The following is an 11,137-nucleotide window of genomic DNA, read 5'->3' as shown; positions in this document are numbered from 1 at the left end:
CCATCTGCTGGAGCACACGTGGGAGCTCTGGCGGCACCCGAGGCCTCTTGTCCTCAAGAATCCTTTCCCATGACAGGTCTGAGGAAACGGAGGACACAATGGACTCAGGCTGCACCAGGGGAGGCTTAGGTTGGAGATGAGGAAAAAATACTCTGCTGCCAGAGTGGTCAGGGACTGGCAGAGGCTGCCCAGGGAGGTGGTGGAGTCCCCACCCCTGGAGGTGTTCGAGAAACCTGTGGCCGTGGCAGCTGGGGCCATGGTTTGGTGGCCATGGTGGGGTTGGGTTGATGCTTGGACTGGGTGAACTTGGAGGGCTCTTGCAACCTTAATGATTCTGCAATTTGATGATGCTGTGATTCTGTAGGTACTAAGACAAACTCAGGAGGACTGGGAAGAACACTGGAAGGAGTGAGCCCTGATCCACTCAGGTCTCATGGCTCCCAGGAAGGCCAGGGGCTCTGGCTTCAAGCAGCCAAGACAAACAAATCTTTGCGACACTGAGGTCAGCAGCAAACTTCAGCATGGCTGCAGACGTCAGCTGCAGCTCTGCAGTGCTGCAGGGCTCTGGAGGCTCTGAGAAAAGTCAGCGCTTATGTGAGGCCTGGTTGGAGGCTGGCAAGGGTCTGCCTTTGAAAGACTAAGAGCTCTTCAGCAAGTTCCAGCTGGTGCCTTCCAGAGGGCCCAGTTGTGTATTTTAACCAACTGCAGCACCTGTGAGTACATCATCCCTGAGCAGTGAGACTGCCCAGGTGCCAGCATGAGACCCTGAGCCAGCTTCAGGAACAAAGCCCCAAGTGTCTGCTAATGCCAGCGAGCCTGAAAGCACCACAGAGAGCCCTGAGCCCTGCGAGGGAGCAACCTCCCTACAGCTCCTGGGAGCACTGCACCAGCTCACAGCCCCTCTTCTGCCTGCACCTCTTGAGGAGAAGGCTCCAGCACTCAGCACCTTTCAGGATCCAGCACTCAGTGGAGCCCACAGGCACATGAGCCCAGTGAATGGCCTCAGAAGAGGCTGTAGGGACCAAGCTTCACTTCCACATGACCCAGGCTGTAGAAATGGCCATGCCAGAGGGCAGCCAGGGTGGCTGTCAGAGCCATTTCTCCTTGGCCATGTCTTTGGTGTAACTGGGCTTTCAGGAGCTGGCTGTGGTGATTATCTGCTGTCAGCAGGCAGCAGTCTGCAGCAAGCAGAGGCTGGCTCCAGACCTCTGCCTCCAGGGAGGCTCTTTTGCCGTTTTGTAAAACCCCCCCTGGCAGCTTTGGCTACCTGGCACTGTGTGGGTGCTGCTCGCTCTGACTTTGGTCCATGCCTTGCTAGGGGGCCAGGGGAGCATGAGGCAGGGGCTGGGTTTCTCCACAGCCCAGGCTGACTTGGCAGGTGGCTGAGCCTCTCCTGGCTGTGGCACATTTGGCTCCGTCCCAGCCGCAGCCGTTGCTCTGTGCTGGCCACCCCGAGGGCATCCCAGGGTCAGCAGTCTTTTGGAACGCTGCCGCTGGGACGGAGGGAGCTGAACACTTCACGGTCCCTGGGCAACCTGTGCCAGTGCCTCACCACCCTCACTGTGCAGAATTTCTTCCTCATCTCCAGTCTCAGTCTGCCCCCTCTCAGCTTCAGTCCCTCCCCTCTCACCCTATCACCACAAGCCCTGAAGTGCTGAGCTCTCTCTGCCTGCTCAGGTGTGCCCACCCTGCATGGCACCACGCTCAGCTCCCCCCCCACGGCCCCATGCCCAGCGCCCGCGCGTTGGCAGTTGGCTACCCCCCTTGTATCCCCCCTTCCCTGGGCTCTCTGTGGCATTCCCAAGCTCTGACAATCTGCTCCAAATGTTTTCCATATTTGTTCAGCCTCCTCGATTCCCGTAGCAGGAGGAGGCAGGCAGCACACGGCGGAGCCCCGAGGGCAGAGCCTGCCCCCCTGTGAGCGCAGGACGCCCGGAGCTGGGGGGTCCCTCGGCACGGACACGCCGGAGGGCAGCGCCCGGGACAGCACCGAGCCTGCAGGGCGCAGCGGGCGGCCATGAGGAAGCAGCAGAAGAAAAGCAAAGGGGAGCCCAAATCCGGCCCGGAGGAGGAATCCCACACTTGTTGTGGCTGCCGGTTCCCGCTGCTGTTTGCTTTCTTGCAGCTGGCATTGGGCACCGCTGTCACGGTGCTGGGCTTCCTGATGGCAGGCATCAGCTCCTCTCTGCCAGTCAGAGACACTCCGTACTGGGCTGGGATCCTTGTAAGCATAAAGTCTGCTCCTCCGCCCGGTGCCTGTGCCAGCATTAATGCAAGCTGCATGCCGCTCCACCTGGGACTAACCCGCTGCATGCAGCCCAGCTGAGCTATGCTAACTGTGAACATTCCCGGGATTCAGTGTCTGGCCGCACTCTTCCCGAGGAAGCTGCTCCCGCAGGGTAAGACAAGCTTCCCTCTTCTGCCCTGGCACACCCAGCAGAGCTGGAGCAAGAGGCAGGGCTGGTGTGTCCTGTGCCAGCCTGTCCCCTGATGCCTGGCGCTCCCACACAACCCCCGGGGTCCTTCCCTGCCTTGCCCTGCTACCCCCCAGCCGCAGCCGTCGGGGTTGGGAAGCCAGAGCGAGTCTGCGGCTCACAACTTTTGCCCGGACGCTGAGCAGAGCAATGGCTGCCTGTGGAGCTTCGTCTCTGCTGGGTGGAGGAACTCGCACGATTTAACCCCTTGGTGCCCGCCGCTCCCCAGCTTCTCCCCCACCACTGGCTGTGGGGAGGGGAGCGGTGCTGGCGGATGGGGAACTTGGCAGGGAAAGGGAGCCCACCCCAGGCCCACCCGTGGCTCCCACCATGTCACACACGATTCAGAGGGACCTGCCAGCCCCACCGTGCAGGCTGGTGGGGAGGAGGTAAAGGGTAGGGTGCTGCCAGGCTGTAGGAGGCGGCTGGCAGGGTGGTGCCCAGAGCTGGGAACGTAGCGCTGGAAAGGAGAGGTAGATGTGGTGGTGCAGCCCCAGAGCCTCCCAGCACGACAGGGCATGTGCAGCACTGGCCATGGCTGGTGGCACCACAGAACAGAGCAGACATGAGGGGCACAATGCAGGAGGTGCCACACAATGCTGCAGTCACTGCTCCTGTGCTATGATGTCCCTCTGAGGAAGTAGTTGGTGCCCACTGGGACACTGGGCAGGGGCAACTAGGAGCTGCTCAGATAAGTTCCTGGGTGTGTGGCTTACAGGGAGCTGCTGGGGAGCTGTGGCAGGGAGCATGCTGAGGACTGGGGGCAAACTGTTCCATGAAGGAGGACCCTTGGCTGGGGTGTTGTATGTGTGGCTGGGCATCCTCTGGGCTGCCTCTTGGGCTGCTGTGGGAGGCTGCATGGAGATAGGGGATGGACATGCACATGTTGCTTGAGAACAAACCACACAGCAGAAAGTGACTTCCCCACACTCATTTATTGGCACAGAAATGAGCAGCAGAACGAGATGTGGTGCAAAATACCAGAGCAGATTTGTTTGAGCAGCATCCCACTCAAGTGCTCTTTTCCAAGGACTTGATTAGCATTCTCTGATGGAGACCTTTGGAGCAACACCAGAGAGAATGGGGAAGCTCATGGCTGCTGTTACTTCTTGGGGATGACACCAGGGCTGGATCTGTCCCCACAGCTCTTGGGGCTGGGTGGCAGAAAAATGGGGAATTGCTGATGTGTTCAACAGGCCCTGGGTGCCTGTAAGGTTCTTTTTTCCCTTCTGTGTTAGGGCAGAAGGGGGGCACCATGCTGAAAGCCATGTGCCTGAGTGTGTTACAGTGCAGGAAAGAGACCTTAGAGGAGAAGCTGAGCAAGGTGCTGCCAGGAGCCCATGCAAGCTAGTCTGAGTCAGACCAGCAGGTGACTGCCCAGGGCTCTGAGGATAGCACAGGCCAGGACTGGGTTCATCAGCCTGTGGAATAAGTGTGGCCAGTAATCTGCCGAGCAGGAGCAGGGTCCCCCCCTGAAAGGTGTCTGACACCAGCCCTGCCCTCCTGCAGCTCCTGCTGAAACCTTCTGGTCTGAGATGCATTTCAGCTGAAATCCACGGGGCCTGAGTCAGACCCGAGGGGAAGGTTGGTGGGCAGAAACCATAGAGCCTACATGATTCACCACTTCTGCCTCAACAACCTCTTCCCTGCAGTGCCTCTACCACGTTGCCTGGGCACAGGCAGACAAATGCCATCACAAGTGCTGAGGGTGGCTGTTGTTTCCCCAGCCTATGGCTGGTTACAGCCAAGCTGTCTGGCTCTGCAGAAGCTGCCCAGCTCCTCCATGAGACCTCTCCCAAGGACTTGAAACTCCAGGCTGGAATCATAGAACCCTTTCAGTTGGAAAAGACCTTCAAGATCCTCGAGTCCAGCCAGGATCCAGCTCTCCCTTCCCATGCTATCACCATGCTATCATCCTTGCAGCAGTTAGTGCCCCCTGAAGACTGCTGGGGTTGCACCTGGCTCCACCTGCGCCCTGTGCTGAACATCTTCCAGGTGCTCCTTTGCTCTCTGTAGAAGGTGCTTGGCCATGCACACTATCAAGGAGCTACTTTCTGCCTTCTTCAGCAACATTTTTTAAGCAGTCAGATTTCATCCCAGATTTTCCCTGGACCACAGCCACTCCCATTCCACCACCCCAGCAGCCTCTTTCTTCTTGCTGCCTTGAAGGTCTTGTATGAACTCTTCACAACCCCACCCAGCCCTGCAGGGTTTTATTTCCTCTGCACAGCTTTGGGCAGGTTTCTTACCCCTGTTAAGGCCTTGTGATCTCCTCTGCTAAGTGGGGTTATGGTGGGTGCCTGGCAGCCTTGCTTTGGGATCTGTGGATGAGAAGTGTTGCAGTGGGTAGTGATGGCACCCTTGTTATTCTGTGTCATTAGCTTGTGGCCTTCTGACACTCAGAGGAAGAAATGATGCATTTCTCCTTGAAAAATCTGGTCTGGAATCATTTCCACTGTGATCAAAAGCAGGCAGCATCAGAGCTGTGCCAGGCAGGCTCTCTTCCAGCTGGGTTTGCAGGACTCTGGCGGTGAGGGAAGTTGCAGAGGTGCTCATCAGCAGTGATTGCCCAGGGTGGTCATGGCTTCTGTTGTCTGAAACCCTCGTGTGTGGTGGATGGATGCAAACCTAGGCTTTAAACCAGGCTTACAAAAGAACCCTCTCTTTCAGGAGCAGATCCAGGCAGCAGCCATGGCTCCAGCTGCTATTTTCTCTAGTGCAAAAAGTGTCTCAAAAGATCTGGCACAGGATGAGCACCCACCCACCAGCTGGGACCCACTGCTAAATGCCCTTGGTACCAGGTCCTGTTCCTGCTGAAATCTATAGGTTCTTAATCCAGTTCTCACCCCCGCAGGATCAAGCCCTCCTTGGAGTGGGGGTGACCCAGAAAATATCTACTCCCATTTTAATTGTGGTTTAAAGAAGACCACCAAAAAGGGTCACTTTTCAACACTGAGATGTCCTTGCCTAATGCAAGAAACATCAACCATGTCCTGCTAAACACTCCCAGCACTGAACTCTTGTGCAGCACAAACCTTGAGCTTCCCCAGGCAGCTCCAGTAGCCAGCTGTGAGCAGGAGGGCTCCACAGGGCACGCCTCAGCCAGAGTTTAATCTGAACCCTGCATACATCTGAGCTGCATTTGGGGCTTTTCTAAATTTAAATCCTTCCCTTGGATAACCTCTCACAGCAGAGCCTGTGCTGGGCCTCTGCAGAGTTTGCAAACAGCTCCTTGACACAAGCCTGACTTGAGATTTACTCAGCAGAGGAAGGCACAGTCCTGGATTTCCAGACAGCAGCCACGGGAGCTGATCTAATCCATGCCCTTCTGCAGCTCCTGCAGGACCTGCTTGATGTGTAGAACAGATTCATAGCAGGCAGGTGCTGGAGCAGGCTCAGCTGCGTGCAGTGCAGTGGGGAGTCAAACGTGCCTCTTCACATAGCTCTAAGTGTGTGATTTGAACCCCAGAGGACCTGTGTGGAGCACATGCAGGAACGGAGATCCCTCAGCCTCTTGCATGGGAAGCTGCCTGGAGGGGCAGGGCTGACCCTGCTGCGCGAAGGCCAGCAGGGCTTTCGCAAGGGTCGTGTGAGGCACTCGATGGTAGAGGGAAGATGGCACCATCAGTGCCTGGCTCTGCCCTCAGCCATGAATGCAGCTCTGTTGGCTTTCCTGGGAAGCAGGAAGAGGGCTGGAGAGCAGGCAGGATCCCATGATATCTCACAGCAGTAACCTGGAGGCACATCTGAGCCTGGGGCACACGAGTGTGACCGCCCACAAGTGCAGGCCCTGCAAGGCAGCTGATTGCTCACAAGAAGATCCCTCAGCAGCAGGTGCTGAGCACACTGGGGGCCAGCTGTGACACCAGCAGCACTTTGGTCCCACAGGAGCCCGGGGACGCAGCGCTCCACACGTCTGTGGATGTCCTCCTGCAGGGCTTGCTGCAAGCCCTTCCCTTCAGCTGCTGCTGCCAGGGGGGAGCTGGGCACTTGGGTGCAGCTGGAGATATCAGCTCCTTAAGTTCTGTGGGCTTGTTAATTGAATTAAAAGATTAATACACAGTGCAGGGGACCAAGGACACTGGCCATTAATCCTGAGAAATGAACCATGCTCGAGTACAGAGCAGCACCGTGGGGCACAACCAGCCCAGCCCAGCACTGAAGGACCTTTGACAAGGAAGGTTGTTTTCCCCTGACAGCCCTGCCAGCTATGGCCATCAACAGTAAAACAAAGAAAACAAATAGATGGGAGGTTGTGTGTAAGTCATGGGACCAGATTATAAATACCCATGACAGGGAAAGGAGTAAATAACCCTGACACTCCCTCAGCAGTGCTCTCAGGCGATGCTTCCCACCCGTGCCCTGCTGCTACACGGGGTAAAACCTGCGGAGGAAAGTGCCAGCAGCCTCGCAGGCTCCCGAGGGCCCCGGCTGGCTGTCCATGGAGAGGCACTGCTCCTTCAGAGGATGCTGCCTGCCGCCTTACACCAACCATGTGGATGTAAAGAAGAATTTGGGGGTTTATGATCAAATCCCAGGGCTCAATGCTGCTGCCTCAAGCACAGCCAGGCAGCTCCTCAGTGTGGGTACAGCATCTCTGCCGAGCTGGAGGCCTGGCTCTGAGCAGCACTGCCTGGTGTGCTGAGAGCAGGAAGGGACCCAATGGCATTCAATACTTCCAGGCTTGGAGCCTCCACGGCTTCTCTGGGCAGCCCACTGCAGCTCCTCACCATCCTCATGGGCAAGAGTTTCTTCCTAATGTCTGATGTAAATCCAGCTTCTTTCAGTCCAAAGCTGTCACCTTTCATCCTTTGCTCCATGCCTTTGTCGCTCCCCAGTCCTCCTGTAGCCACGCTTCAGATACTGAAGGCTGCTCTAAGGTCTCTGTGGAGAGACCTTTCCTCTCCCAATCCCAGACCTGAATGACTCCATGGTTCTGTGCTGAAGCTCTTCTCTCCTCACAAGTGCCTCTACACACAGGAGGTACTTGCATGCCTCTGCTCAAAGGAGTTGACTTACACACCGCACCTGGAGCTATGCTCCTGCCGACACAGAAGAGTCTTTTAGCTTAAAAAATAAAAGGTTTTGGGTTTTTTTGGGTAGGATTTTTGAACCTTACATTTTGCTTCTCCTGCCCCTGCAGGTCTGTGTGGTGTCCTTGGTGGGATTTGTGATGCTTTGTACTTCCTACCAGCCTGAGGAGAAGACGTGCCTGCAGTTCACAGTCAAGGTACCTGCAGTGCTTTTGATTTATTTATTTTTCCTCTCCTGCCATGAAAACCACTCAGGAAGGTTGGGGATGTTTGGAAGGTCACATGAAAAGAAGTGAAAATGACCCTGAAATGCAGGGATGGTTTTCTGGCATTTTCCAGGCAGCTAAGGAAGAAACTCTCAGTAACAAATATTTCAAACCAGAGCCAGGGAACTTCTTGTTTGCCATATTTTGGGATTATCAATGAGGTTCAGATCAGAGAAGCTGGAACAACCGGGGAAGTGTTCAGGAAGGCCTGGGAATTCATAGAGAGCTGGGTGAGACATGGGGGGACATGCAGGGAGGGGGGCACTTAAACAGGGGTTGATTGTAGGGTGATCTGAGCAGCATCTCAGCACCCTCCCAGCAGCTCTGCAGCTCACTGTGGAATGAAGAAGTGCAGGAGTAAGGCAAGCCCCAAAGGGTGCCTGGAAATCTCCAGGTGCCTGCCCTCAGGGTTGAGGCGGGAGAGGCTGCACCTCAGCAGGCAGCCAGGGCTCAGTGCGTGGTGCCTCCTGTAGGGCTTCATTCACACTGGTGAGAAACTGGAAAACAAAGACTGGGAACATTGGTTCACAGAACCACAGAGCGGAAGGGGTTGGAAGGGACCTCTGCCAGAGCAGGGTCACCCAGGGCAGGGCACACAGGAACACATCCAGGTGGGTCTTGAAAGTCTCTCAAGCGGTCCCCACCCTCACACAAGGAAAGGCAGGAGCAGAACAATAGCTGCTGCCCTCTGAGTGCCTTCTCTTTCTTTCCCTGTCACCTTTATGCCCTCCAGCAAATGCCAGGGCTGCCCAGGGAGCTGTTGGGCTGGGCGGTGGCTGCCATGCCAGGCTTTTTATGGCCTGCACTGCAGCATCAGATCGAACTTGGCCTCCAGGCAGGAAGGGAGTCATCCCTGGTGCTGGGAGGGCATGTTGGGCTGGACAACTCAGAGGTCTCCACCACCCACCCAGACAGTGAGGAAGGTGAGCCATGGCTCACACAAGAAACCAAACTTACCAAGTGTCCCTAGGGGGTGTGAAATCTCAGAGCGGCAGGGGTTGGAGGGCACCTCTGGAGGGCACTGAGTGCAGATGCCCATGCCCTGCTCTCAGGCTGGTGGCTGGTGCCACATAGCCACAATGAGATGGTGGCTGAGCTTCCCTGCAGTGTGGTAAGCAGCCCAGGATTCCTTGCACAGCCTAAACCCCACTCTGGGAGGAGGACCACACACACAGAGCCCTGGGGGCTTTAGTCAGCCCTGGAGGTGACCCTGTGGCCACTGTGAGTGACAGTGAGCGAACCCACTCTCATGGGGTGGGAAATAGGAGGGGACCTGTGCAGTCTTCTCTGCCTTGCTCCCTTCTCAACAGCTGCTGCATTCATGTCACATCTGCCTGAGCCCTGGCCACTGCTGACAAAGGGGGTGCCAGAGCTGCTGCCAGCAGAGCCCCTCCCTGAGCTTGCCTCAGGTACCCACAGCACCTAGTGTGTCAGTGAGGAAGGGACACCCCACCCGAAGCCCTCTGGGGCTTGAACAGCCAGTCCCAGGCTGAATTTCTGCCCCATCCCACCTCTGTGTCTGCAGGAAGAGTGCCCTGCAGCATGGCAAAGCAGCATGCCCAGCTGGCGCCTGGCTATTAACAGCGGGAGATTGTCCGTCCTTGGCAAAAAAAACATAGTGGGACCACAGAGGGAAGTCTTGAGATCCCCTGTGGCCTTCCTGGGCTATCTGCTGATAGCTGACAGGTCACTCCCCATGCTTCTCATCACAGCATCTCCTGCAGCTGCATGACAGCCTCCAGCCCTGCCCGGGCTCAGCCGTGGCGCACAGCACAGCCGCTGCCTGCAGGGGCTAGCGGCCGAGCCAGCAGCACCTCTGACAATGGCCTGGGGCCTTTCCCATCAGGAATTCCATCCTTGGGCAGTTCCTTGTCTTTTTGGCATGGAGCAAAACTGCTGCTGGGAAATACTGCAGAAATGTTTCTTGCTCAGAAGGGGAAGCCGTGGGAGGCTGAGCTGCCCTGCTCTGCCCTCATCACATGCTGGCACTGCCCACTTCCCCTTCTCCTCCTGTTCAGGCAGCAGTCACGGTGCCCATCGCTCTGAGGCTGTCAGTTTTCTGTGGCCAGCTGTGGTCCCTGGGCAGAGCTCACCACGTGGCTGTATTTGTGACGTTGAAGCTGCCTCCAGGTCTGGCATGTGATGGATCTGCTGATGGGATCCTGTGCTCCCCCGCAGGCATCAGATGTTTGGAACCCTGCCTGCAGCTGGCAGGGAGATTGCTCTGTAAACACCTTTGAGAGTGCTGAGCCCACATCTGCTGGTGGCCACAGGTCTCAGGTGCACCTTGGAGCAGCAAAGGCTCTGAGCTGCTGCTGGTTCCCTGTGTCTGGGGACACACACGACTCTGCACAGCAACCTGTGATAAAATCCACCCTGTTCTCAAGCTTTGTGAAGAGCAGTGGGTGACAAGCAGACGCTTGTCCTTCCCTCCCTCCCTCTCTTAAAGCTTCTGTCTGAGGATGGATAGGAGACAAATACACAGACACCGGTCTCTTGGTGCTCTCATCAGGTCTGAGAGTCACATGTGAAATGTGCAGGGCAGAGCTGCAGAGCCCTGCTGAGCTCTGCTTCACCAGGACCTGCACATCTGTCCTGAAGCCCTGCATGTGCAGACAGGACACAGAGCACTCTCCCTGAGCAGGACACTGCAGCCTTTGTTCCCTGCTCCTCCTCCTTCCCGTGGCTGGGTAAGAGTGAGGTTTGCTCTTGATTTTCTTTGTTTTGCTGTCTTTCAGCTGATGTACTTCATCCTGAGTGCCCTGGCTCTGGTTGCCTGTGTTTTGGCCGTGGCTTTTGCTGCACACCACTATGTGCAGATGACCAAATTCACCTGTGACAGCCTCCTCGAGTCCTGCCACTGCAAGCTGGACATGGAAGACCCTCTTGGGAGGACCTTCGTCTACCAGGACGCCACTGACTGCGGCAGCCTCACCAGCATGCTCAGCCTCTACTTGCTGCTGCAGATGGGCCTCAACCTGGCAGCAGCCCTGGTGTGCCTGGCAGCCTGCTTCGTGGTGTGGAAGCACAGGTACCAGGTCTTCTATGTGGGCGTTCGGTTCTACCCCCTGGCTGCTGCCGAGGGCCAGCAGCAGAAAGCATAGGGGCTGGGATGGGCTGGGGGGGCTGCAGCCAGGCATGGGGAGATGTCTGCAGGGCTGCCACCACACACACCACCAAGGGATGAGTGCTGGTAAGGGCTCTGACAGGAGAAAGCATTCTCACTTTTAATGAAGAGATTTGGTATAGTTTGAAGAGCACTTCATGTGGCTGCTCCTGTGAGATGAGGCAGAGGTCACAAAGCCTAAAGATGCAGCTGCACAAATACTCGCAGGGAGGATCCTGAATAGCCACAGACAAAATG

The 11,137-nt window shown here is 56.6% G+C and overlaps 1 protein-coding gene across 2 annotated transcripts; it reads left to right on the top strand.

Annotated features, from left to right (window-relative positions):
* The first annotated feature begins 1,858 nt into the window (after positions 1 to 1,858).
* SSPN (sarcospan) lies at positions 1,859 to 11,137 on the top strand. 2 transcript variants are annotated; one of them, XM_009906001.2, is made up of 3 exons: positions 1,859 to 2,224; positions 7,618 to 7,704; positions 10,512 to 11,137. In XM_009906001.2, exons 1-3 carry the CDS (start codon positions 2,018 to 2,020, stop codon positions 10,875 to 10,877), a joined length of 660 nt encoding a protein of 219 aa, XP_009904303.1. In that variant the 5' UTR covers positions 1,859 to 2,017; the 3' UTR covers positions 10,878 to 11,137. The 2 variants fall into 2 exon arrangements, with proteins under 2 accessions (XP_009904303.1, XP_054024090.1); XM_054168115.1 differs by lacking the exon at positions 1,859 to 2,224 and adding an exon at positions 2,247 to 2,399.

The sequence above is a fragment of the Dryobates pubescens genome, chromosome 15 (assembly GCF_014839835.1).
Source record: "Dryobates pubescens isolate bDryPub1 chromosome 15, bDryPub1.pri, whole genome shotgun sequence".
Lineage (NCBI taxonomy): Eukaryota > Metazoa > Chordata > Aves > Piciformes > Picidae > Dryobates > Dryobates pubescens.
The sequence above is the reverse complement of the archived record's forward strand: the minus strand, read 5'-3'. Positions and strand labels throughout refer to the sequence as shown.

Excerpts from the sequence above, each read along its gene's own strand:
- SSPN (XM_009906001.2), top strand. The coding sequence starts at position 2,018 with ATGAGGAAGCAGCAGAAGAAAAGCAAAGGGGAGCCCAAATCCGGCCCG. Across the intron at positions 2,225-7,617 it reads CGTACTGGGCTGGGATCCTT|GTCTGTGTGGTGTCCTTGGT; the intron begins GTAAGCATAAAG and ends CTGCCCCTGCAG. Across the intron at positions 7,705-10,511 it reads GCCTGCAGTTCACAGTCAAG|CTGATGTACTTCATCCTGAG; the intron begins GTACCTGCAGTG and ends GCTGTCTTTCAG.